This window comes from Gorilla gorilla, chromosome 12, assembly GCF_029281585.2.
Source record: "Gorilla gorilla gorilla isolate KB3781 chromosome 12, NHGRI_mGorGor1-v2.1_pri, whole genome shotgun sequence".
Lineage (NCBI taxonomy): Eukaryota > Metazoa > Chordata > Mammalia > Primates > Hominidae > Gorilla > Gorilla gorilla.
In genome coordinates this window covers 51,990,151-52,015,298 of record NC_073236.2, presented here as the reverse complement: position 1 = coordinate 52,015,298, position 25,148 = coordinate 51,990,151, and the positions used below count along the sequence as shown (strand labels likewise).

The 25,148-nt window shown below is 41.9% G+C and overlaps 1 protein-coding gene across 5 annotated transcripts in view; it reads left to right on the top strand.

The window, feature by feature from the left end:
- RPIA (ribose 5-phosphate isomerase A) overlaps positions 1-21,556 on the top strand; it is a 62,355-nt gene extending 40,799 nt beyond the window's left edge. For 2 of the 5 annotated variants that reach the window (XM_063695725.1, XM_063695723.1), the window contains 7 exons: positions 2,942-3,001; positions 5,161-5,225; positions 6,278-6,346; positions 7,144-7,285; positions 8,588-8,687; positions 16,380-16,510; positions 20,606-21,556. In XM_063695725.1, the coding sequence (XP_063551795.1) occupies positions 2,942-3,001; positions 5,161-5,225; positions 6,278-6,346; positions 7,144-7,285; positions 8,588-8,687; positions 16,380-16,510; positions 20,606-20,677 (639 nt within the window). In that variant the 3' untranslated portion in view covers positions 20,678-21,556. The other 3 variants (XM_004031376.5, XM_055378234.2, XM_063695724.1) reach the window with 2 other exon arrangements.
- Positions 21,557-25,148: the final 3,592 nt, after the last annotated feature.

Here is a 25,148-nt window from a genome sequence, read left to right as displayed (position 1 = left end):
TAAAACATTGAGTTTTTCTGTGATTTTTTTTTTTTTTAAGCTCACCAGCTATTGGTAGTGTTAGTGCATTTTATGTGTGGCCCAAGACAATTCTTCTTCCAGTGTGACCCAGGGAAACCAAAAGGCTGGACACCCCTGATTTAAGGTATATTCATTTGTATAAGAATATAGAGGCCCTTGTGCATGGAGAGTGTGTGTTACTATCTTCAGTGTCTGGTGTGGTGCCTGGCACTCCACAAATATTCAAAGAACTAATGCTACATTCATGTATGCAATATTTTATAAGTATATGGTAGAGAAGAAGTAGAGATAATGTGCCTTTTAGGGGAAGGAGAGCCAACTCCTTGTCCAGGACATGACAGCTATTTTTAAAACGTCCTTATCAGTTAGCAGTGTGGGGTTTTGTTTGTTTGTTTTTGAGAAAGAGTATTGCTCTCTCGCCCAGGCTGGAGTGCAGTGACACTATCTCGGCTCACTGCCACCCTCCACCTCCTGGTCTTAGATGATCCTCCTGCCTCAGCCTCCTGAGTAGCTAGGGTTACAGGTACCATGATGCCTAGCTAATTTTTGTATTTTTAGTAGAGATGGGGTTTCACCATGTTGGTCAGACTGGTCTTGAACTCCTGGCCTCAAGTGATCCACCCACCTTGGCCTCCCAAAGTGCTGGGATTATGGGCATGAGCCACCGCGCATGGCTGTTAGCGATGTGTTAATGATTGGTTTAATACCTCTTGTGTGCGTGTGTGTGTGTGCGTGTGTGTGTGTGCGCGTGCGTGCATGTGTGCGCATGTGAGAGAGAGAGAGGAGCATGCCAGTCTGCAGCCTTACTCCTGCCCTCCCTCTGCAGCGTTCTTTGTAAACTAATCTCAGAAGTGTCATATCATCACCTCCGCTTTGTGCCATTGGTCACTCACACAGAGTAACTCTGGGACAATGGAAAGGGATGATCCAAAGGGATGAATGTCAGGAGGTGAGGATTATTGGGGCCCTCTTTGAGGCCACTTTCCAATGTTTTTATAGTCTCAGATCTGAAGTTAGGATGGTTTCTCTAATACTACTTTTACTTTTTTAAACTTTAAAGTTCAGGGGTGCATGTGCAGGTTTGTTATGTAGGTAAACTCATGTCATGGGGGTTTGCTGTACAGATTATTTTGTCACCCAGGTGTTAAGCCTAGTACCCATTAGTTATTTTCCCTGATCCTCTCCTTCCTCCCACCCTCCACCCTCTATCCTTCAGTCAGCCCCAGTGTGTATTGTTGCCCTCTGTTAGCTCCCACTTACAAGTGAGAACATGTGGTATTTGGATTCTGTTCCTGCGCTAGTTTGCTAAGGATAATGGCCTCTGGCTCCATCCGTGCTCCTGAAAAGGACGTGATCTCTCTCTCTTTTTGTTTTTAACGGCTGCATAGTTCTGATAGTACTTTTGGAGAAATCTAAGAATTAAGAAATAATCTAGCAATACTATTTTTGCTGTTTTCCTTTTCAGCATATATTTCCCTTTAATAAGTTCAAAATCATAAGGTTTTTTTTGAACTTGCTTATTCAGCCAGCATTTTATTTTAGCTTTTTATTATGGCAAATTTCAAAGTTTAGAAAGGAGAGAGAACAATAAATGAACTTCCATGTACTCAGCATCCAGTTTCAATAATTATCAGTTCACAGCCAATCCTATTTCATCCATACCTAAATATCCCCCTGACTCTTTTTATTTAGAAACAAATTCCAGGCATAATATCATTTCATTGTATATATTTCATATGTCTCTCTGGAAAATGGGGAGTCTTTTAAACATCACAACAATACTAAAAAGAGCAATAATTTCTAATAACATCAATAATTTTTAATAACATCAAATCTGGGGTTCAAAGTTTTTTTATTGTCTTATCCTTTAAAAATATATTTTTTAGTTTGTTTGAATCAGGATCCAACATTACAATTTTCAAGATCTTTATGTTTTAGCCTTAGAGTCTTACGATTTTAGATTAGAAGGTTGGCCTCGGTCATTTCATCTGTCCCTACCTTTTTATAGATGAGAAAAATTGCTAAGGGTCACAGGGCTGGCTCATTTAAGATTAGAACCTGGACCTTCTGATTCTTAATCTCAGATGCTTTTTGTTTTTAGCAGAAAACGTTGGGAAGGCTTGTCTTTACAAAAAAGTTTTCCATCCTTTGGTTTCTGTGCATTATAAGCAATGACATGAACATAAACCCACATCACTGGGACTTGGGCATTCAAACATGAAGGTTTGAGGTACCTTTATTCCAGCTACGAATCCTGCTCAGAGCCAAAATTTGATGGCTATAACCACTGTTCTCCCCTTTTGTCACCTTTTTGAGAAGGTTAGCTCTGAAGCTTGACTATAACGTCAGTGGTGCTGACTTTCTCACAAACATCCTAAATCTCTCCCAGTCTAGTGTGCTAAATTTGCTGACTTCCTCACTTAGTCTTTCTGGATTCTGGCATTTTTAAGTGTATATATTCTTTTCCTCATATTTACTTAACAGTGTGGGCTGGAAACCACTCCGTGTCCATTCATAATGATCTTCCTCAGTCTGTTTTTATACCATTGGATTGTTTTAAAACCTTTGTAATAAGTTGTGGATTTGGTTCTATGTTAGGAATTTTTTGTTGCACTTGTTTTGCCAGAAGCTTTAGGATGCCATGGCATTCTCTTTCATCACGAGTCACTGACGAGGAGCTCTTAGCTTCGCATTGGAACAGGGTCTTTGCTGTGCTGTTTGCCTCTTCCCAGCTCCCAGGTTGAATCAGCAGTTAGTTTTGCCATTCATGGGGCTAGATCTCCTACCTCATGGTGGGCCATGCTGGGCTTTGGGAGAGAGCCTGGGTAGGACTTGGGACACTTAAATCCGGAAGAATTCTGAGAATCCTTGCCATGAACTCAAGTAAATGATCGTGGTTGCTCTTCCCTGTCCTCCGCAGGCCCGCCAGCTCATCCTGCAGTATGGCTTGACCCTCAGTGATCTGGATCGACACCCAGAGGTAAGATTGCCACTCAGAGGCAGACCACTGCGTATTTCTCTCCGCTTTTTTATGGCTGTCACTTGTTCATGGGCTCCAGATATCTTGTAAAATCTAGGGAAGATGTCAGTTAGTTGTACCAAGTTTTCTCCTGGGACCTTGAGTATTAATTTTGGCTGAGGTCACAAGTGCTGAGGTGGTTCCTTTCCACCACATTCCTTGTGGTTTAACCCCGAGGGCTCAGTGTGAATGTAGTGAAGGGAAGTGGGCAAGCCCAGGGCTATATCCAGGGCTTCCTGAGGTCTTTGTGCAGAGGTATAAGAGTGAGCCAGCTCATGGAGCTTGCCACTAAGTGGAAATAAGGAAGAATCATCTGAGGCAGCCATGGACATTTGAAAATATTAAAACTAAGTTTTGTGGTAAAGACTAACACAGGGGCAGTCCAGAGGAGACTGACGTTGGTGAGGGTGAGCAGCATCACACACCCTACCTGGCATTTTCTGAGCCATTATTATGTACCAGCTTTTGTGCTAAGTGCTATACCTGTATTAAACTGTTTCATCTCCAGTATTCTTGAAGATAGGATACCATAATTTTCCCATTTTATAGATGCAGAAAAGGCACAGAGAGGGTAAGTCATATGGCTAATGCCACAGGTTTTAAGTGGCAGAATCAGAATTTGAACTCAGGCACATCTCTTCTAGACTAATGCTAGTTTGAGGTTTTTGGAAAGAGGTAAAGTTTGAATTGGGCTATAAAGGCCAGGTGGCAGGGGCAGGAGAGAACATTCCAGAGAGTGGTAGATGGGAACCACAGGAACAGCTCCATGTGGGCAAATGGACACCGCTCGGACTGGCTGGGGTGATAGGACAGAGTGAGTGTACTGCGTTGGTGCATAGTGGGGAGAGGGAAAGCAAAGCTAGATAGGAAAAAGGGGGTGGTTTTATGGCACCTGGAAAACCAGGCAGGTTGAGACTTGATGGTGATCTGGTAGCCCAGTTTCTGTCATACACATGGGCCTCACAGGGGTTAGTAAGAACTATGGGAAGGACTTGGGGATTTCTGTGGGCAGAGCCAGGGGCACAGGCTGATCATGTGTTCAGCAGCTGTGAAGAGAGTGGTTTGGGCTGCAGGTGGGCCTGGAGCCCAGACAGAAAAGGTTGCCACTTTCCATACCCCTGAGAATTGCCACAGTGCAGCCTGGCTCTGGGGTTAATGCAGGCCTGGGGAGAGCAGTGCCTGCTGTAACTTCAGACAAAGGCTGGAATCTGTAAAAGGCTGGAAGTAAGCATGACCCATATGAAACTGTATTTTTTATACCTGTGCCATGCCAGCCATGCCAAGCAACTTAGTAACTGCACCATGAATAGAATTTGTATCCTGCATACTGCTTGCTGTCTTTAAAAATATACTTGGGGTTCCTACAGTGTCCATGCAGAGTACCATGAGTGATGAGAAATGTGTCACTTTCTTGATTTTGATTTTTGAAAGCTAGATGAACCCATTTGCCCCTCAGCTGCTTTTGGGGCTTGTGGTGGAGCTTCCTAATAGAGGGAGCGGGCAAGCCCAGACAAGTGGGGTCTTAGTGGCAATGCCCCAGTAATTTCCAGTTCGGGAACTCATCAACTTTCTTATGTATCTCTTCATTTGATCTTCATGTCCACTTAAAATTGCCTGTGAGGTTGCTCACAGTTAGTACAGAGACTTCTGAATCAGTTTTTTGTTTTTTGCATTTTTCCCACCCCCAGTGGAATTTAGTAGCACAGATATTACTGTATTGGCCCTTTGGTGGGACAAAACTCATTGTAATGTCTAAGATTTTTTATTCCCCCACCAAAAACTAATTTTTGCCTCTTGGGGGAGGTGATAGCACCCACACTGAGAACACGTGCTCTAAATAACGCCAGCTTGTCCACAGAGAAGCCCATCAATGAGAAAAGGGAACATAGTCTTGTGGGTAAGAACTGCATCCCGGTTAGAGTCCCAAGTCCTGTGCTGTTTTCCTTTGATCCTAGTGGAGCAGCTTAACCTCTTGTCGCTCAATTTCTTGATTTGTTAAATGGGAGTACTAGAATTAGCTAACAGGGCTGCTGAGTATCTGATGAGCTATTGCATGCTCAGGCAATTAGCAGAGGCTCCCCTCGAGTGGTTTTTGTATCTTTACCTTTCCCCCAATACAGATCGACCTTGCCATCGATGGTGCTGATGAAGTAGATGCTGATCTCAATCTCATCAAGGGTGGCGGGTGAGTGTTGTGGGGGCTTCTGTGCTAAAGAGTATCTGCCAGTTAATCCTTAGCAAAGCAAGGTGGATACAGAATAAACAAATTGCCACTGTGACATATGCAAGTTTGTCTTTCTCCTAGGATATTGATAGCATATGGCCTTAGACCCAACTCAGCATTTCTGGTCATTAGCAGCAATTTACTGACAAGGAACCTGGGCCTCTTTAGTGAGATCATTCATCGTAATGGATTCTCTGTGGATTTGTGTTCTTTTGTTGATTCAGACTTTAAAAACTTAAGGCCAAATCAAAATAATACTGGGCTAGATTGTTAGGTCTGTGGGCACCAGTGTGTGACTTTTGCTTTAAAGCTGTGCTTACTTCTGTGAGCAGTTAGGGATATTATTTGTTCCTTTGGAAAACATTAATTGGGTATTTCTTAAGTGCTGATTTGGGGAGTGGTGGGAATGGTGAGTTGAAAAAGGTGAAATCCTGTTCTGCTGGTTCTTATAATCAAGCAGACTATTGAGTGATGCAGCATTTGTTTAAAATCACACTTTACTGTTTATTAGATTTTCTTACGTGTTACTTAATCCTGTCAACTGCAGATGTGAGATAGTTTAGCTGCTAAACCCTAGAGGTAGACCTGGACCCAAATCTGCTGACTCAGTGCTCTGGGCTCTCTCCACTTCATCACCCTCATTGGCAAGTAGTTGACTGGGCGGGTTGTTCAAAGCGTGCTCTCCTCGGCTTCTAGACCCTCCCATTCATGCCATGTCCAGATGACGTCTCCCTGAACACAATGCTCCCTCTCAGATGCATTTGGATGGAATTATGCCTGGCCTGAATGGGAACCTTGTCTGCTTTCTAGGTTTCTCCCAGACAGGGGTAATGTTTCTAGAGTCCATTTACTAGGAGCAGCATGATGGGACTGGGGATGTCCCTTTAAAAATTAAAAGTTAAGTTTCTCTTTAAGTGCCAGGATTGAGTGGATTTGGGATTCCTGTATTTAACCTTAGTTCCCAAACTGAGATTTTTGTCTTACTCCTGTGTTCCTTTGCTTCTTTCCTGCAGAGGCTGCCTGACCCAGGAGAAGATTGTGGCTGGCTATGCTAGTCGCTTCATCGTGATCGCTGATTTCAGGTACAGTTTCTGGTGTCTGAACTGCCAACTGAGGAGGTAGATTGGACCCCCAAGCCTCATCCCCATTTTTGTGAAAGAGGAAATGAGAGCTGCAGGGACTCTCTGACTTTCTGAGACTGATGGCTAGGACTTGGTACAGTGTCTAGGAGACCTTATGTTCTGCTTCTAGGCTGAAGGTAGATGTTGCTAATCACAGCACTGTTATCCGCAGCCAGGATCTCTAGCATTGTTTCATGTGTTCAGTGGAACGGGGAAACAGCTTGTCACCCTGTTAGCAGAGCATGCTCTCATGTGTCATGTCACTTACTGGATCCTCACAGGGAGCCTCAGAGGAGGCAGGGTGTGTGTGCCCTGCCCACGGGCAGTGACTCAGCATGCCCTGCTTCTTCTCGGGTCAGGGTTTGCCGCAGGTGACTGGTGTCATTGATAGTCTTTGACCAGGCTCTCAGATGCTCCTTCAAGGAATGTAGTCAAAAGCACTTGTGCTGAGCATGTTAATTTCAAATATGTGTATGTGTATATTTACTTGTGAAATATAGCCACAGGACGAGCATGAATATTAAACACCTACATACCCACAAGCCAGCAATATCAGATTTTAACATTTTTGTCATATTTATTTCGAATAGCTCTTTTCCTATATAGTGAAACAGCTAATTCATTTGAAGCCCCATGTATATTGCCCTTGATCACTTTCCTTGCCTTCCCACCATCTCATTAACCCCATTCCTGAATTTGGTGTTTGCCTGTACTGTTGAGCTTATTTACTTTTATTGTACTTTCTGACTCCTTTCCAGGAAAGATTCGAAGAATCTCGGGGATCAGTGGCACAAGGGAATCCCCATCGAGGTCATCCCAATGGCCTATGTCCCAGTGAGCCGAGCTGTGAGCCAGAAGTTTGGGGGCGTGGTTGAACTTCGAATGGCTGTCAACAAGGCTGTGAGTGGCTAGTTGGGCCGGGGGCGTGCTGGGTGCACTCAGGTTTTCAGTGTGGTGTCCTCCCTTCTGTTGCAGTTAGGTCCTATGTGCTTCCACCAGGCAATTGGCTTTTATTTATTTTTAATTGATGTATTTGTTTATTTTCAGAGAGTTGGCCTGTTAGTTTCTGCATTCAAACTCGTGTAGACAAGACCACACTTAATACAGTGCATCTCCTTTGTACAGATAGGGGAATGATTCTTTCTCTGTGCCTCAGGTTCTGACATCCCACAGGTGATCTGACCTTTGTGCCTGAGGCCTGGAACACCCTGATTGGCAGCTGTGAAACCCTGGCTTTGGGAACCTGCTTGGAGCAGAAAGTTTTTTAGGTTCCATGGTGTAACTTCTTTTCTCCCTCTTCTTTCCTCTCATTCTGTGGTTAAATGTGACAAGAAGTAGAATTTCTTGGGGTGTGTGAACTCTTCCCCAGGAATATTCTCCAGATGGTCCAAATTTTTCGTGTTTCTCTTTAGCTTCTAAAGTGGATTGCGCAGAACTTTTCCCTCTTTTTATACTTAAATAAACAAATAAGTAAAGACAGCAATCCAGAAGCTAACCACAGTTACCTGTGTAACTACGTAAACATTTTGGAGGATATCGAAAAGATCTGTCACCCTACCCTGATACATGTTTATTTTGATATATTTTGTCCCCAGTGTTTCTGTGACTTTAAAAAAAAAACCGTAGTTCTGTTCCTAGTGGTTGTACAGTGCTCTGACTGACGTTCAGATTGTCGGCACATGAAAGAAATGCAGCACGAAATGGAGAAGTCGTTCAACCTTGACCCTGTCAGAGTTCTTATTTGAAAGCCACATTGCTGCTAGTGTTCTTATTGTCTTTTGGACTCTGTTTCTTGCCCTTTTTCTTATTAGCCAGGTAGTAACTTAAGGAAGCAGATAAGAACAATGAATTTTGGACTAAAGGAAGTAAGAACAATGAACCAGAAATCAGATAGGAATGTGGTGATAATTGTGACATGGTCACATAGTCATAGTGGGAGCTCATGTGAGTAAAAATAGCTTGATACATTTGTTAAGAGGCTTGTATTCTCTCTCTCTCTCTCAAAAAAAGAAAAAAAGACTACAATCTAAGTCTTTCTGATTTCAAAGCTCCTGCTTATTACCACTTCACAGCACACCTAGAAAGCATAAGGTGGGAGCAGGTTAAAATGCATACTTGTCTTTGGTTATCCCCTCTACTTTCCTGTCCTTCTCTGCCTACCTGTATCTGCATCCTTGGTCACTGTGGAAAATTATCTTCTAGGGTCCTGTGGTGACAGATAATGGGAATTTTATCTTGGACTGGAAGTTTGACCGGGTACACAAATGGAGTGAAGTGAACACAGCTATCAAAATGATCCCAGGTAACATGAGTGGTGTTCACCAGTCATATACACACCCATGCCCTTCATAACTGGCCCCTACATCTGGCCACAGAAGGCACAATGGACATGGGCTTTGTAAGGCTTGGTTGGAAAGAAGAATTCCCTTTATACCATGTTTGGGTTTTTAACTTCACCTCCTTTGCCGTATTCCCTTCCCCCAACAATTGTTGCTTACCTAGCAGCTTTGTTGCTTGTGCATTTCACAGCCTGTTTGAGTTGGGATAGTCCTGAAGCTGATGGAAGTTCAGAGGGGACTTGCCTTGAAATGAGGCCATCGTCTCTGGGTAGAACCTTTCCTTCCAGGAGCTGGACTGCAGCCTTTTTTTGTGGGCTCTCTTCTTAAGCAGGGGGGAAAATGACTCAGTTAATCCACATTCATTGGATGCATGCCAAAGGCAAGATGTTGTGCTGTGTGTTACAGGGGATACTTCCATCTGGAGGACTTGTAATCTGTCCTCAAGGAGAATTGATGTAAACCTGGGGAAATCTGTGTGTGTGTGTAGAAGCCATGCCTACAAATAAGATAGAACGTGCTCAGTTCTACTAGAGGAATACCAAGAGTCTAGAGTGCACAAAAAGTTTCTTTTTGGGAGAATGTTAGGATGTTCTATGGTGTGGAGGTGGTTTTTCATCCATGCCTTGGCATAACATAAGTTAAACACGGTGCTAAGTGTCTAAAAATATTTCCTTTGATTCCCACTTTGATGAGGTAGTTACAGAGGAGGGCACTGGCTGAGAAAGGTTAAGCCATTTGCCCAAAGACAGCACCAAGATGGGCACCCTAAGTTGTCTGCCACTAGACCCTGAATGTTTAATGCTTACTTGCTGAAGCACCAGGCGAGGAGAGGCTGTGTGAAATGAACATTTAGAGCCTTGGGGAGCGTCTAATGCAGCTGTGCCAGGGAATGATGGAATAAGAGCCAGGATGGCCCTGCGTGAAGGATGGGTGGGCAGTGTAGAGATGAGATGAGGCTGGAGTCCTGGTCGAGGCTGGAGTCCTGGTCCAGGCTAGAGGAGGTATCAAGGGCTCGTACAGGGGGATTAAAAGGAGGAGGCAGTCTTGAGAGGTATCAGCTTCTTAGGATATTGCGAGACTAAGAGGCTAATGGAATATTCCCTATCATGGAGTATTCTTGGGCCAGAACTGGCTGACAGGACCTTTCAGGCCAGTTTAATGGAGCAGACTATTCTGGATAAGGATCCTAACCCAGCTGTGCTCTGGCGTGTTACCTTTTAGCAGTTAGCTAACATCTCTGTGCCTGAGTTTCTTCCTATGTAGAAGGGGCTAGTTAATTCTAGTGCCTACCTTATAAGGTTGTTGGGTGGATTAAATGAGTTAAAACAGTGCCCATTGCAGAAGGGAAAGTGTTTGTTGAATGAATAAATCCCTTGAAAGAAAGGTACTATTGTTACTATTAATTAAATATACTAAGATTCTAAGATACACCTGTGCTAGTTGGGATTTAAAATAGTGTGAATATAAGCTGTGTAATGAAAAGCTAGTTCTTCCAGTTCTACTTTATTTATTAATTTTTTGAGATAGGGTCTCGCTCTGTCACCCAGAATGGAGTGTAGTGGTGTGATCATGGTTTACTGCAGCATTGACCTCCTGGGCTCAAACAATTCTCCCATTTCAGCGTCCCCAGTAGGTGGGACTACAGATGCGCACCACCAGGACCGGCTAAGTTTTGAATTTTTTATAGAAACGGGGTTTCACGATGTTGTCCAGGGAACTGGGCTCAGTGTCTTCCTTGGCCTCCCAAAGTGCCAGGATCACAGGTGTGAACCGCTGTGCCTGGCCCCAATTCTACTTTAGTTTGTTATTTTATTTTAGTTTGTTATTGATAGTCTTTTACCACGTTAAGTCAAAAACATGAGTTGGCTTATACTCATTTTCTTGGTTAGTGTTCTCTCTTTAGTGGAAGAACTAAACAGCCAAGAAGGTAGGAGGAAGAGAAGATTTGCAAATCACTGTTAGTAAAATGGGAGAACTTGCCCTTGGTGATAATGCAAACAAACCCAGGGCCCCAGGAGGAAAGCGCCCACCAATGTGGCTGCCGTATAGGTGGAGTTCTTGCAGTTCCCACTAGGTGTCACTCTTGCTCCTGGTTAGACTTTTCTTGGCTTCTTAAGATTCTGAAATGTCCTTTGTAAGGAAATTTCCCTCATATGTGATTCTTCAAAAGAAAGTATGTAGAAGCTGCATCCTAAAGACGTTCAGAGTTTTGTTAGGAACTTAAAGTGAGGAAAATGATAAAAGAGGCTAGCTATTAAATCATATAATGTGATATCTACAGGACAATCAGAGTGGTTTGCTGTATCTTTTCTCATTTTTTGTTTTCCTGATTGAGTCCATTAGATTCACGGCTGGACCAGTATCAGGAGAACAGAAGTAGGGCGAGTTTCCCTGTTTATCTCTGTTACCATGTGCATTCGTACACAGTATGTGAGGACGCTTAGAGAACAACTCCCTTTGATGTTTTGTTGTGTTCCACCCAGAGCAGAGTGACTGAATTGAAGGGCCAGGGCTACTGGAGTTCTTTCCCCTAGGTTCACATTTAGCATCCTCTGCTCTTTCCACTGTATTTTATCGGGGAGTTAGGGGAGGTCAGTCACACCCAGCATCTCAGTAATTGAAAGAGAAGTTGCTCTAAAGTCTTACCTTAGACTGCTGCCCATTCATCTCTGCTCTTTCTTTAAAGCCTTTTCTGAACCTGATTTAACTGTTTTTTGGATCAGTGGAAGCTTTCTCCTTATATTGCAGACATTTTGAAAACGGGTCTTGAGTGGCTACTTTGCTCATCTTTGGAAGGATCCAGTTGCATAGGCACAGTTTGGTGCCAGGGACCTTTATTTGTGTTCAGCAACTCTTTGCTCTGCCTGTTGGCTTTTCGTCACTCGATCACTACTCCATTTCATTTGTTTATTGGGAGCTGTCTTTGGGAGTTTTTTTTTAAATTTTTAAAATTATTTCAATAGTTGCTGGGAAACAGGTGATGTTTGGCTACATGGATAAGTTCTTTAGTGGTGATTTCTGAGATTTTGTTGCACCCATTACCCAAGCAGCGTACACTGTACCCAATGCGTAGTCTTTTCTCCCTCGTCCCACTCCCACCCTTTCCCCTGAGTCCCCAGAGTCCGTTGTATCATTCTTACACCTTTGCGTCCTCATAGCTTAGCTCCCAGATATAAGTGAGAACATACGATGTTTGGGTTTCCATCTCTGAGTTACTTCACTTAGAATTATGGTCTCCAACTCCATCCAGGTTGCTGTGAATGCCATTATTTCATTCCTTTTTATGGCTGAGTAGTATTTCATGGTCTGTGTGTGTATGTGTATATATATCACATTTTCTTTATCCACTCATTGGTTGATAGGCATTTAGGCTGGTTCCATATTGTTGAAATTGCAAGTTGTGCTGCTATCAACATGGGTGTACAAATGTCCTTTTCATATAATGACTTCTTTTCCTCTGGGTAGATACCCAGTAGTGGTTTTGCTGGATCAAATGGTAGTTCTACTTTTGAGTTTTTTAAGGAATCTTCGCACTGTTTTCCACAGTGGTTGTACTAGTTTACATTCCCACCAGCAGTGTGAAAGTATTCCCTTTTCACTGCATCCATGCCAACATCTATTATTTTTTGATTCTTGCGGGAGTAAGGTGGTATCGCATTGTGGTTTTGATTTGCATTTCCCTGATCATTAGTGATGTTGAGCATTTTTTCATATGTTTGTTGGCCATTTGTATATCTTCTTTTGAGAACTGTCTATTCATGTCCTTGGCCCACTTTTTGATGGGATTTTTTTTCTTGCTAATTTGAGTTCCTTATATATTCTAGATATTAGTCCTTTTTCAGATGTATAGATTGTGGAGATTTTCTCCCACTCTGTGGGTTGACTGTTTACTCTGCTGACTGTTCCTTTTGTTGTGCAGAAGCTCTCTATTTTAATTAAGTTCCACCTACTTATCTTTGTTTTTGTTCCATTTGCTTTTGGGTTCTTTGTCATGAAATCTTTGCCTAAGCCAGTGTCTAGAAGGGATTTTTCAGTGTTGTCCTCTAGAGTTTTTATAGTTTCAAGTCTTCAATTTAAGTCTTTGATCCATCTTGATTTGATTTTTTGTATAAGAGATGAGAATCCAGTTTCATTCTTCTATATGTGGCTTGCCAGTTATCCCAGCACCATTTGTTGAATAGGGTGTCCTTTCCCCCTTGATATTTTTGTTTGCTTTGTTGAAGATCAGTTGGCTGTAAGTATTTGGCTTTATTTCTGGCTTCTCTATTCTATTCCATTGGTCTATATGCCTGTTTTTATACCAGTACCATGCTGTTTGGTGACCATGACCTTATAGTGTAGTTTGAAGTCAGGTAATGTAATGCCTCCAGATTTGTTCTTTTTGCTTAGTCTTGCTTTGGCTATGTGGGCTCTTTGTTTTTCCATATGAATTTTAGGATTTTTTTTCTAGTTCTGTGAAGAATGATGGCGGTATTTCGATGGGAATGGCATTGCATTTGTAGAATGCTTTTGGCAGTATATGGTCATTTTCACAATACTGATTCTACCCATCCATGAGCATGGGATGTGTCCCATTTGTGTTGTCTGTGGTTTTTTTCAGCAGTATTTTGTAGTTTTCCTTGTAGAGATCTTTCACCTCCTTGGTTGGGTATACTCCTAAGTATTTTATTTTTTTTGCAGTTGTCATAAAAGGGGTTGAGTTCTTGATTTGATTCTCTACATGGTTGCTGTTGGTGTATAGCAGTGCCACTGATTTGTGCACATTGATTTTGTATCCTGAAACTTTACGGAATTCATTTATCAGGTCTAAGAGCTTTTTGGATGAGTCCTGAGGGTTTTCTAGGTATATGATCATATTATTAGTGAACAGCAACCATTTGACTTCCTCTTTACTGATTTGGATGCCCTTTGTCTTGTCTGATTGCTCTGGCTAGGGCTTCAATAGTATGTTGGATACTGGGTATGTGAAATGGGGTATCCTTGTCTTGTTCCAGTTCTTAGGGAGAATGCTTTCAACTTTTCCCCTTTCAGTATAATACTGGCTGTAGGTTTGTCATAGGTGGCTTTTATTACCTTTAGGTATGTCCCTTCTATGTTGATTTTGCTGAGGGTTTTAATAATAAAGCAATGCTGGATTTTGATAGATGCTTTTTCTGCATCTATTGAGATGATCGTATGATTTTTGTTTTAGATTGTTTATGTGGTGTGTCACATTTGTTGACTTGCATATGTTAAACCATCCCTGCATCCCTGGTATGAAACCCACTCGATCATGGTGTATTATCTTTTTGATATGCTGTTGGATTTGGCTAGCTAGTATTTTGTTGAGTATTTTTGCATTTATGTTCATCAGGGATATTGGTCTGTAGTTTTCTTTTTTTGTTATGATCTTTCCTGGTTTTGGTATTAGGGTAATACTGGCTTCATAGAATGATTTAGAGAGGATTCCCTTTTTTTCCCATCTTTTGGAATAGTTTCAGTAGGATTGCTACCAATTCTTTGAATGTCTGATAGAATTCAGCTGTGAATCCATTTGGTTCTGGACTTTTTTTGTTGGCAGTTTTTTAAATTACTGTTTCAGTGTCGCTGCTTGTTATTGATTTGTTCATAGTTTCTGTTTCTTCCTGCTTTAATCTAAGAGGCTTGTATATTTCCAGATTTTCTAGTTCATGCACATACAGGTGTTCATAGTAGCCTTGAATGATCTTTTGTATTTCTGTGGTATTGGTTGCAGTATCTCCCATTTCATTTGTAATTGAGCTTATTTGGATCTTCTCTCTTCTTTTCTTGGTTAATCTCACTAATGGTCTATCGATTTTATCTTTTCAAAGAACCAGGTTTTTGTTTCATTTCTCTTTTTCGTATTTTTTGTTTCAATTTCATTTAGTTCTGCTCTTATCTTAGTTATTTCTTTTCTTATGTTGGGTTTGAGTGTGGTTTGTTCTTGTTTCTCTAGTTCCTTGAAGTGTAACCTCAGATTATCTGTACTCTAGTTCCTTGAAGTGTAACCTCAGATTATCTGTACTCTTTCAGAGTTTTTGGTTTAGGCATTTAAGGCTATGAGCTTTCCTCTTAGCACTGCTTTTGCTGTATCCCAGAGGTTTTGATAGGTTGTATCACTATTATTATTCAGTTCAAATAATTTTTAAATTTCCATCTTGATTTCATTGTTGACCCAGAGATCATTCAGGAGCAGATTATTTAATTTCCATGTATTCCATGTATTTGTATAGTTTTGAGGGTTCCTTTTGGAGTTGATTTCCAATTTTATTCCACTGTGATCTGTGAGAGTACTTGATATAATTTAGATTTTTTAAAATTTATTGAGACTTGTTTTGTAGCCTGTCATGTTGGAGAATGTTCCAGGCTGAAGCAAAGAATATATATTCTGTACTTGTTAGGTGGAAAGTTCTATAGATATCTGTTAAGTCCATTTGCTCCAGAGTATAGTTTAATTCCATTGTTTCTTTGTTGACTTTCTGTCTTGATGACCTGTCTAGTGCTGTCAGTGGAGTACTGAAGTCCCCCACTATTATTGTATTGCCATCTATCTCATTTCTTAGGTCTAGTAGTAACAGTTTTATAAATTTGCGAGCTTTAGTGTTAGGTGCATATATATTTAGAATTGTGATATTTTCCTGTTGGACTAATCCTTGTATCATTATATAATGTTCCTCTTTGTCTTTTCTAACTTGTTGCTTTAAAGTCTGTTTTGTCTCATAGAAGAATAGCTACTCCTGCTTGCTTTTGGTTTCTATTTGTGTGGAGTATCTTTTCCCACCCCTTTACAGTAAGTTTATGTGAATCCTTATGTGTTAGGTGAGTCTCTTGAAGACAACAGATACATGGTTGGTGGATTTTTATGCATTCTGCCATTGTGTATCTTTTTATTTTTTTGAGACAGAGTTTCACTCTTGTTGCCCAGGCTGGAGTGCAATGGCATGTTCTTGGCTCACTGCAACCTTCACCTCTCAGGTTCAAGCAATTCTCCTGCCTCACCCTCCCGAGCAGCTGGGATTACAGGTGCCCGCCACCATGCCTGGCTAATTTTTTTGTGTTTTTAGTAGAGACGGGGTTTCACCATATTGGCCAGGCTGGTCTCAAACTCCTGACCTCAGGTGATCTGCCTGCCTTGGCCGCCCACCAAGCCTGGCCCATTGTGTACCTTTTAAGTAGAGCATTTAGGCAGTTTACATTCAGCGTTAATATTGAGATATGAGGTATTATTTTATTCATCATGGTAGTTGTCTCCTGGATACCTTGTTTTTTTGCACTGTGATATTGTTTCATAGGTCCTGTGAAATTTATGCTTTAAGGAGGTTCTATTTAGGTGTATTGTGAGTTTTGTATCAAGATTTAGAACTCATTTTAGCATTTCTTATAGGACTGGCTTGGTAGTGGCGAATTCTCTCAGCATTTGTTTGTCTGAAAATGACTGTATCTCTTCCTTATTTATGAAGCTTAGTTTTGCTGGATACAAAATTCTTGGCTGATAATTAATTTGTTTAAGGAGGCTAAAGATAAGACCCCAATCCCTTCTGGCTTGTAGGGCTTCTGCTGAGAAATCTGCTGTTAATTTGATAGGCTTTCTTTTATAGGTTACCTAATGCTTTTGCCTGGCAGCTTTCAATATTCTTTCCTTTGTCTTACTTTAGATGACCTGATGACTATATGCCTAGGTGGTGATCTTTTTGCAATGAATTTCCTGAGTGTTCTTCAAGCTTTTTTATTTGGATGTCTCGATTTCCAGCAATACCAGGAAAGTTTTCCTCAATTATTCCCTCAAGTAAGCTTTCTAAACCTTTTGATCTCTCTCCTCTCCTTCCTCAGGAACATCAGTTATTCTTACGTTTGATTGTTTAACATAATCCCAAATTTCTTGGAGGCTTTGTTCATTTTTTTGATTCTTTTTTTCTTTGTCTTTCTTGGATTAGGTTAATTTGAAAGCCTTGTCTTCGAGCTCTGAAGTTCTTTTTTTCTACTCGTTCTAATCTGTTGTTGAAATTTCCCAGTGTATTTTGCATTTCTCAAATGTGTCTTTCATTTCCAGAAGTTTGATTATCTTTTCTTTATGATATCTGTTTCTCTGGAGTCCTTTTAAATTTTCTTTAAGTTGGTTTTCACCTTTCTCTGGTACCTCCTTGAGTAGCTTAATAATCAACCTTCTGAATTCTTTATCTGGCAATTCAGAGATTTCTTCTTGGTTTGGCTCCGTTACTGGAGAGCTAGTGTGATCTTTGGGAGGTGCTGTAGAACCTCGTTTTGTCGTATTACCAGAATTTGTTTTCTAGTTCCTTCTCATTTGAGTAGACTGTTTCATTGGAAAGATCTGGAACCCAAGGGCTGCTGTTCAGATTCTTTTGTCCAATGGGATGATCCCTTGATGGGGTGTTCTTCGCCTTCCCCTAAGGATGAGGATTCTTGAGAGCTGGACTGCAGTGGTTATGCCCTTCTGGGGGTAGCCACCCAGTGCGGCTACCGGGCTCCAGGGTGGTATTGGGGAATGTCTGCAGAAAGTCCTGTGATGTGATCTGTCTTTAGGTCCCTGAGCTGTGGATACCAGCATCTGCTTCGGTGGAGGTGGCAGGAGAGTGAAGTGGACTCTGTGGGAGTCCCTGGTTGTATTTTTGTTTAGTGCACTGGTTTTCTTGAATGCTGGTTTATGCTAGCAGTGAAGTTGCCATGTGGACAGACTCAGGATCTCTGGTTAGCCAGGATGTTGCAGGCGGTGGAATTAGCTGTTGTTTTTCCCTTTTTGGAGCAGGGTTGTTCTGTTATGAGTTTCTGTAGTGGCTTGAGTTGGTTGGCCTTCAGCGAGGAGGTGGTGCTTTCAAGAAAGCATCAGCTGCAGTAGTATAGCGGGGATACAAGCTTGTCTACGTTGGCCAGGATAAGTATTTTGGTTTCTTAGGTAATGGGCAGGGCCATAAAGCTCCCAAGAGTGTATGTCTTTTGTCTTTGGCTACCAGGGCGGGTAGAGAAAAACCATCAGGTTAGGGCAGAGTTAGGTGGGTCTGAGTCAGACTTTCCTTGGGCAGGGCTTGCTGTGGCCACTGTGTGGGGTGTGGGGGTGGTTCTCAGGTCAATGGTGTTATGTTCCCAGGGGGATTATGGCTGCCTCTTCTGCGTCATACAGGCTGCCAGGGAAGTAGGAGAAAGCCGGCAGTGACAGACCCCCACCCAGCTGCCACACAGCCAGCAAGGCCAGTTTCACTCCCGCCATGCCCCACCATGGTGAGCAGGGATGAGATCTTGCCCCAGACTACAGGCCTCCCTACTGAGAAAGCAAGCAGGCCTCTCAGGCCTCGCCCCTCCCTGCCTGCCTGCACCTTCGGCTGTGGGTTCTTCATTTGTATCTGCACTTCCCATTTGTCCCCCACTGGATTCTGCTCAGGAAAATTTGTGCTCAGTTGAAATTATTACGAAGTTCAGCTAGAAGCTTCCTTCACCCTGTGGCCCCTCCCCAGTTCTGCTGGCTGCCTTTTTTTCCCCAAGGACCCCTGTGAGATAAAGCCAGGGATGGCTTCCCTGGGCTCAAGCTGGGGACTGGAAGTGTCTACAGGGCTCTTCCTGCTGCTGCTTCTACTTTTATAGTTTGCTCAGCTCTCTAAATCCATTTCAGCTCTAGGTAAGATTAAATCCGTCTCCTGTGATCTGGATTTTTCAGGTTCCCCAGTGGGGATGTATGTTCAGAGGCAAACTTTTCCTCCTCTCACACTTTGGGAACTCACAGTTTTTTGGCTGTCTTATGGAGTTTGCAGTTCAAAGGGTCTGTGAATTCTTTTGGTTTTCCTCGTATGTTCCTGTGGTGGTTCTTGGAGCAAAAGTTCACAGTGTGTGTCTCCACACACTGTTCTGTCTGTCCAAGTGGGTGCTGCACATTAATCCTGTCTTCTATTGCCATTTTCCTGCAAGTTTTCATTGTATTTATCCTTTTGAACTTGTGTAGTTTAAAATTATGAGTTAAACAGTGGCAAGTCCTCTTTGCCACTTTTCTAATCAACTAGTTACCCTATCTGGAGGCAGCCAGTGTTACCAAAATTGTGTGGCCTTTGAGATAGACTTTCATAAACACACAAATTGAAACTCCTCCCGCCCCACCCCTTTTTACACTAGTGGTAGCCTGCTTTATACATGTTCTGTTTCCTGCCTTGCCTGTCTTGGAGATTATTACACATTGGCTTATTAAAGAGCTTCCTTGTTCCTTTTTTTTTCTGAATACCTGCATGTATTCCACTTTACCTATGTAACATTATTACTTAACTGGATCACCACTAGTGGTCATTTATGTTTGCAGATTTTTGCTAGCAGGGAATCACTGGATGAAAGGATTAATGTGTCTGTGATTTTTGTTAGATGGTATCAGATTGCCGTCTGTAGCTTGTATTCACTTAGCCTTCTACCAGCAGTGTGTGCAGGTATCTGTTTCCCTGCATACCTGGTCCATTATACCTTTTCTCTTACAGTTAAAGTGTTATGTCATTGAAGTATGTGTGAGTATATGTAAATATTCTTGGTAAAGGTCGTGTGTAGTAGTTAATTTTCACTGCTGAATCATATTCCATCATCTGTATGTGTGTGAAAAAAAGTTTATATCTATTCTACTCTTTTAGTTTTTTCTCTTTCTTTTTTTTTTTAGAGACAGGATCTTGCTCTGTCACCCAGGCCGTAGTACAGTGGCATAATCATGGCTCACTGCAACCTCTGCTCCTGGGCTCAGGCAATCCTCCCACCTCAGCCTCCCGAGTAGCTGGGACTACAGGCATGTGCCAGCATGCTTGGCTAATTTTTGTATTTTTTGTAGAGCTGCCATCTCTATGTTATGTTTCCCAGGCTGGTCTCGAACTCCTGGGCTCCATCAGCTCCATCTGGAGCTCCACTGAACTGGGCTTCATTCCCAAAGTGCTGGGATTATAGGCATGAGCCACCATACCCAGCCTCTATTCTACTCGTGATGGACATTTGGGTATTATCAGTTTTTAGCTAATAGGAAAAGTGCCACTATCAACATCTTACACATGTCTTTTGATGACCAAATGTATGCCTAACAGTTGTATATCTAGGAGTAGAATTGCTGAGTGGTTAGGTGTGAATCCATCAGCTTTGGAAGATGAACATTTCCAAAGTGCTTTTGCCAGCTCAGCTTTCACCATCAATGCGTATGAGTGTCTTTGCATCCCAGCAGAATTTCATTACACTGACTTCAGTGTGTGTGTAGTGATATCTTGTAATATTAATTTGTATTTCCTTTCAGTGAATGAGCATCTTTTAAAATGTTTATTGGCCATTTTGGATAGCTTCTTTTGTGAGGTACTTCTTCAAGTCTTTTGCCCATTTTTCTATGGGGATCCTGTATTTTTCTTGATGATTTATAAATTGTTTATATTTTTTATATGAGTCCTTTGTCAGGTATATGCTTTGCAAATATCTCCTCCCATTCCGAGGAAATCTTTCAAGGCTGGTGGTGTGATTGAAAATAACTGGTAGTGGGGCTCCTTGGTTGGAGTAGTCATGGAGGGTCTCTAGAGGATGACTTGCCATCTGATATGTCTGAAGGACAGAGCTGAGCCAGCCCCTTGAAGTGCTTGACAATGACTGGCTCAGGCAGAGGGAACAGCATGAACAAAGGCCTTAGGGCAGGACAAAGCTTAGCATGTTTGGGTACAGAAAGAAGGCCAAAGTGGGAGGGGAGAAAGAGGTGGCAAGAAGAAATGAAGATAATCAGAATCTCTTTTCATTGCTCTGTGGGAGAAAAAGGCTTTAGATTTGTCATTCGTCCAATGCTGTGTATGACAGTTGCTTCTAGTGACCCTGCAGTCTTTGAGTCTCTTTTTGCTTTGGGAGGCTGAAACAATGTTTCTTTCTGTCCTTTGTCCTGCAGGTGTGGTGGACACAGGCCTATTCATCAACATGGCTGAGAGAGTCTACTTTGGGATGCAGGATGGCTCAGTGAACATGAGGGAGAAGCCTTTCTGTTGACCCTGCAAGGAGCAGAGTGTGTTCACCTTGAGTCTCCAGCCCACAGCCAAGGTGGACGTACCTCTCCAGGAGCCTTTGCCTTAATGTATCTCTGCCTGGACAACTTGTGGTGGGGGGTGGGGGGAAGAGTGGGAGGGGGAGTTAAATCCAGTCTTATGAAGTATTGTTATTAAATGTCTTTTTAAAAAGAGAAATATAAACATATATTTTTACTATTAAAATATTCAGTTTTTTAAATGAAGTAGAACTTGAGTTCATGTTTTATATGAAATATTTACCTAAAAAAAAAAAAAAGAGGTGAACTGTATTTAAAACCTTTGACTTGAGTCTGCTGGTAAAGCTTCTGAATATTGAGTTTGCTGAGAAATAAAAATCAAAACTTCTTTAAGCTGGTAAAGTGAGGGGCCCACCAGCAGTGATCTCCTGATGCCTTACTGGAAACTTTGTTTACTTGTCTGCTACCCTCTGATTTGTTTTTAGTTAGTTTTTATTGTGAGCACACATAGTACCTAGTTACATCTTAAGATCAGGTTTATAAAACTGTGGAGTGGAGCGGTATGGTATGGAATGACTTGGAATGTAAGCTGTCAGGGAGAAAATGTGGTTACACTTTTGCTAGGATCTGGGGGTTTCTTCATATTCCTGCTGTTGGAAGCAGTTGACCAGAAATGCTTGCCAGTACTGCCAAAGCACTGCTGTGAAATGTGAAGTACTTTGTTTTTTTATTTTTAATGATTTTCTTTTTGTTATTAATATTTCTCTCTGTTCCTTTGTTATTACTTGCATGGTTTGGCGTCAGAAGTCCTTACCTCTTTATATTGTTTGCAGGTTTAAATAAAACAGTGTGGTGCCATTTTGACTCTTTTGTCTTTATTGTAGAATTTAAATTTAAATGGCCACAGAAGGAAAGCCAAGATGGGAGAGGAATCAGTTTTGCCCACCCAGTGTACATCAGATCTGTGATAAGGGGTGGAATTCACTCAAGAAATCTTGAATCAAAGAATAGGTAAATACTTTCATTATTTCTGGGGGAGCTATCTTCCAGATATGTCAGTTATCTAAGGAAATATGTCATAGCCCTTTGTCAGGCAAGGTATTAATTTTCTTCATGCATGAAGGGTAACACAGATGAACAAAAGTCACAAATTATCTCCACGTTTTATATTAGTCAAACCTTCTTTAGTCGTGGAAGCTGATACGCAGCAAATCATATTGCTGCATTTCCTCATTAGCACTCCCAACCTGAATTTCCTCATTAGCACCCCCAACTCTGTAATCTGCAGACAGTCTGCTTAATAAACAGTTAGCTCTCCAGAAAAGAGCCTCATAACAGGGAAAGGAAAGGCCTGACCAGCTCAGTGAGCATTCTAGACAAGGCTCAAAGGAATGCATCCTGCTGTTAAAGGGTCTTGATCCTGAGAACCCTGATTTCCCCTTGCTAACTTTGCAGAATACTTGGAACAGTCATTTCCCTCATTTTACTCTCTATTTTGATGCTTGGATAATAATGATCAGACATGTTGGCATCTAAATTCTTGCTAAATCAAGTTGTAGAATAAAAGTTAATCAGGAGAGAAGGCATTAAAGATGCTTATTTCTTTCAGAATTCCCTCTTCACTCTCGAGGTGCTCTTTAAAAATAGTTGCCTCACATATTGTTAGGAAGCCTATTGTTAGGAATACTTTATTTTCTTTTAATTTGGGTTATAATTTTTGCACAAAACGGGCACTACATCTTAGCTGAGATCTTGATAGAACTAACTTTTGACAATCCTTTGAAGCTCTTGTGGCATTGATTAAATTTAGGAATAAAGATAAACAACAAAGTTGTTTCTGAATTTCTGAAAAACACCTGCATGCACCACATCACATGTAAATGTTCTGTGGGTTTCACAGGCATTCGCACCTGTGATGGATCTGTAGTTTCTTTGAACGTCGATGTTAGGGTTTTCTTCTCTTGAAGAAAACAAAACACCTGCTATGCTTTAGGCACACATACAGCAAGGTACATTTTGACTAAAGATTCTTCATTAAAGCTCATTAAATGTGATCTTTCTGGGGAGTTAGATGGAATAAATTAGATGGAAAAAACAATTTTTTTCCTGTGACCCACATGCCAGTACATGTGATTAATGATGAATCTCAGGGGCAAGGGTGACCTGTAAGTTTGGTTTTTGGGAAATGGTTATAATGAAGGTAAGCAGTCACACTTCTGGAAGGTATCAAAGGAGGAAAATCACTCTGATTTGAATAAAATCTATTCAGTTTGGTTTCAGCTACAACCTCTCATTAAGTTTTTATATTCTTCATTGATCAGACTGTTTGAGCTCCCATCATGGGCCAGTTCGGGAGAGGGTGGGACACAGATGAGTAAGATCCTCCTGTGCTCCAGAGGCTTCCAGCCTGGTGAGCCTGACAGGCACCTTGACAGGGGAATGATGTAGTGGAGGAACATGGTGGGCAGGTGGGCAAGAGATGAGTCATGGTTGGGGAAAGTGGCTGACGGGTGACTCTGGCAACAGCTTCCTATGTGGAGTCTTTGCTGGCTTTGACTCCATTAAAGTGCTTCTAATTAAAGTTAAATAAGCTGTCAGTTTACAGAGGAGAAAGAGGCCTGAATAGGATAAGTCACTTGTCACAGACAGAGCTAGTTAGTGACTGAGCCAGCCCTGGAACCCCTGGTCTTCAGGTTGGGGGTTTTGTAGTATCTGGGAGGATATTCTTATGTTAGTCTTAAGAAGTGCCAGAGATGGCGTGTTGTGACTTTTTATGGGAAAATTCTAATGGAGACAGGCAAGTTCCACAAAAAAGCTAAGTTTGGAGTAATCGTTCCAAGAAGCTACCTTTTATTTCAGGGACTGGGCTTTGCTTTGATGTACTATTTTTATTGAACTATTATATTTCAGTAGTTTCAAATTTTATCCTAAAGTGGCAAGGAGGGGAAGCAGGGAGCTATCATATTTGAACCTGAATGTGTGCCAGGCACTATTTGGGTTTTTGCCCTGTTAGCTTATGGCATCTTTATGGTGTTTGTTCTTATAATTTGCTGAGTGAGAAACTGAGGCTTAGTTTAAGTAACTTGTTCAGGTCACCCACTGGAAAGTGGACCAGACTTCTCTGGCTCTAGGCCTTGTTCCTACTTCAAGGTGGTTATAGGGCTTTGAATAGTTTGTGTTCCTTAATTGTGTCCATAAATTGTAACTTGCGTGACAAGTAATTTGTTAAAGTACTGGAGTTAGTGAATGGTTGGGTTGTGTGTGTAGGCTCATGGTTAATCCTATAATAATCCATTTCTGTCTTCTGCTGCGCTTTCTTTGGTAGGAGGAAGGAGGAGAACATTGCATATAGCCTTGGGTGGGCCACAAGAAAGTGCCCTTTGTAGAAGTCATCTTTATTTGTCACTCTGGAATGGAACTTGACAACCATTGATTTCTCTCTCTCATTGTCTGTTTCCTTTTTTCCTCCTTTCTACCTACGATTTAGGCACAGTGGCTACCAGAGGCACTGCTAGCCTGTGAAGGGGCATTTATGGCTGAGGACTGTTAATTCCTTTTAGCCAAAGACCATTCAGGAACACAGACACAGTTGAACAAAGTTGGATTTATTTACCCATTGAATAAGGGAAATCACACGCCATGGGAAGCTGCAGTTATCTCAGCATTAGGACTTAGAGGGTTTAGGCCCAAGGAAGCAGAGCTTAGCTCTGGATTGGATACCTTCAGGAAGCAGGGCTACTTCTATAACTGGATATCTTTAACAATTCTTACCTAGAAAGTAAGAAGAATGGAGTGAACCTAAAGCTACCATTGGTAAAGAAGGGGCAGTTACTCATTAATGATGTTGGGCAATTTTTGTGATGTGGACAATATGTTTTGTCTGTGCGATTATAGTCTTGGTTTTGTCTTCATCATGGTCACGGAGTGGCCTTGTCTGATGTTGATACTGGTGAAATTGTGTTCCACACGAGAACATCATGGCCTGGCTGTTGGTGCCAGGCCAGCTTGTAGCAACACTGAGGCCTGACTGATAGAGCCAGGCCAGCTCCCAGCCATCTGGGGCAACATCTCTGTCTCTGAAGATATTGCAGAAGCCCCTAGGATCCAGAGGGCCTGAGCATTCTATAATCAACTCTTCCACCCTTTGACTAACTGATACTGAGTTTGTCAGTTCCTTTGACTAACTGATATTGAGCAGTTGTGTGTACCTGGCACTGCGGTGAAGGAGTCAGGTCCCAGATACCCCAAGATGTCACTCCAGCCCTCAGACTTCACTGGTGCCATAACAACCATTTCTTGTGACTTGCTTCTCAGATGCCTGACTTTGCTCACTTCCTGTTGCACCTGGTAGCTGAAGCTGCCAGATTTAGGATTGCATCAGCCTTCACTCTCCACTAACAGTAATCAGATGAGCTGAGGTTTTAAACATAGGTTCAATGCCTTTGCTTTT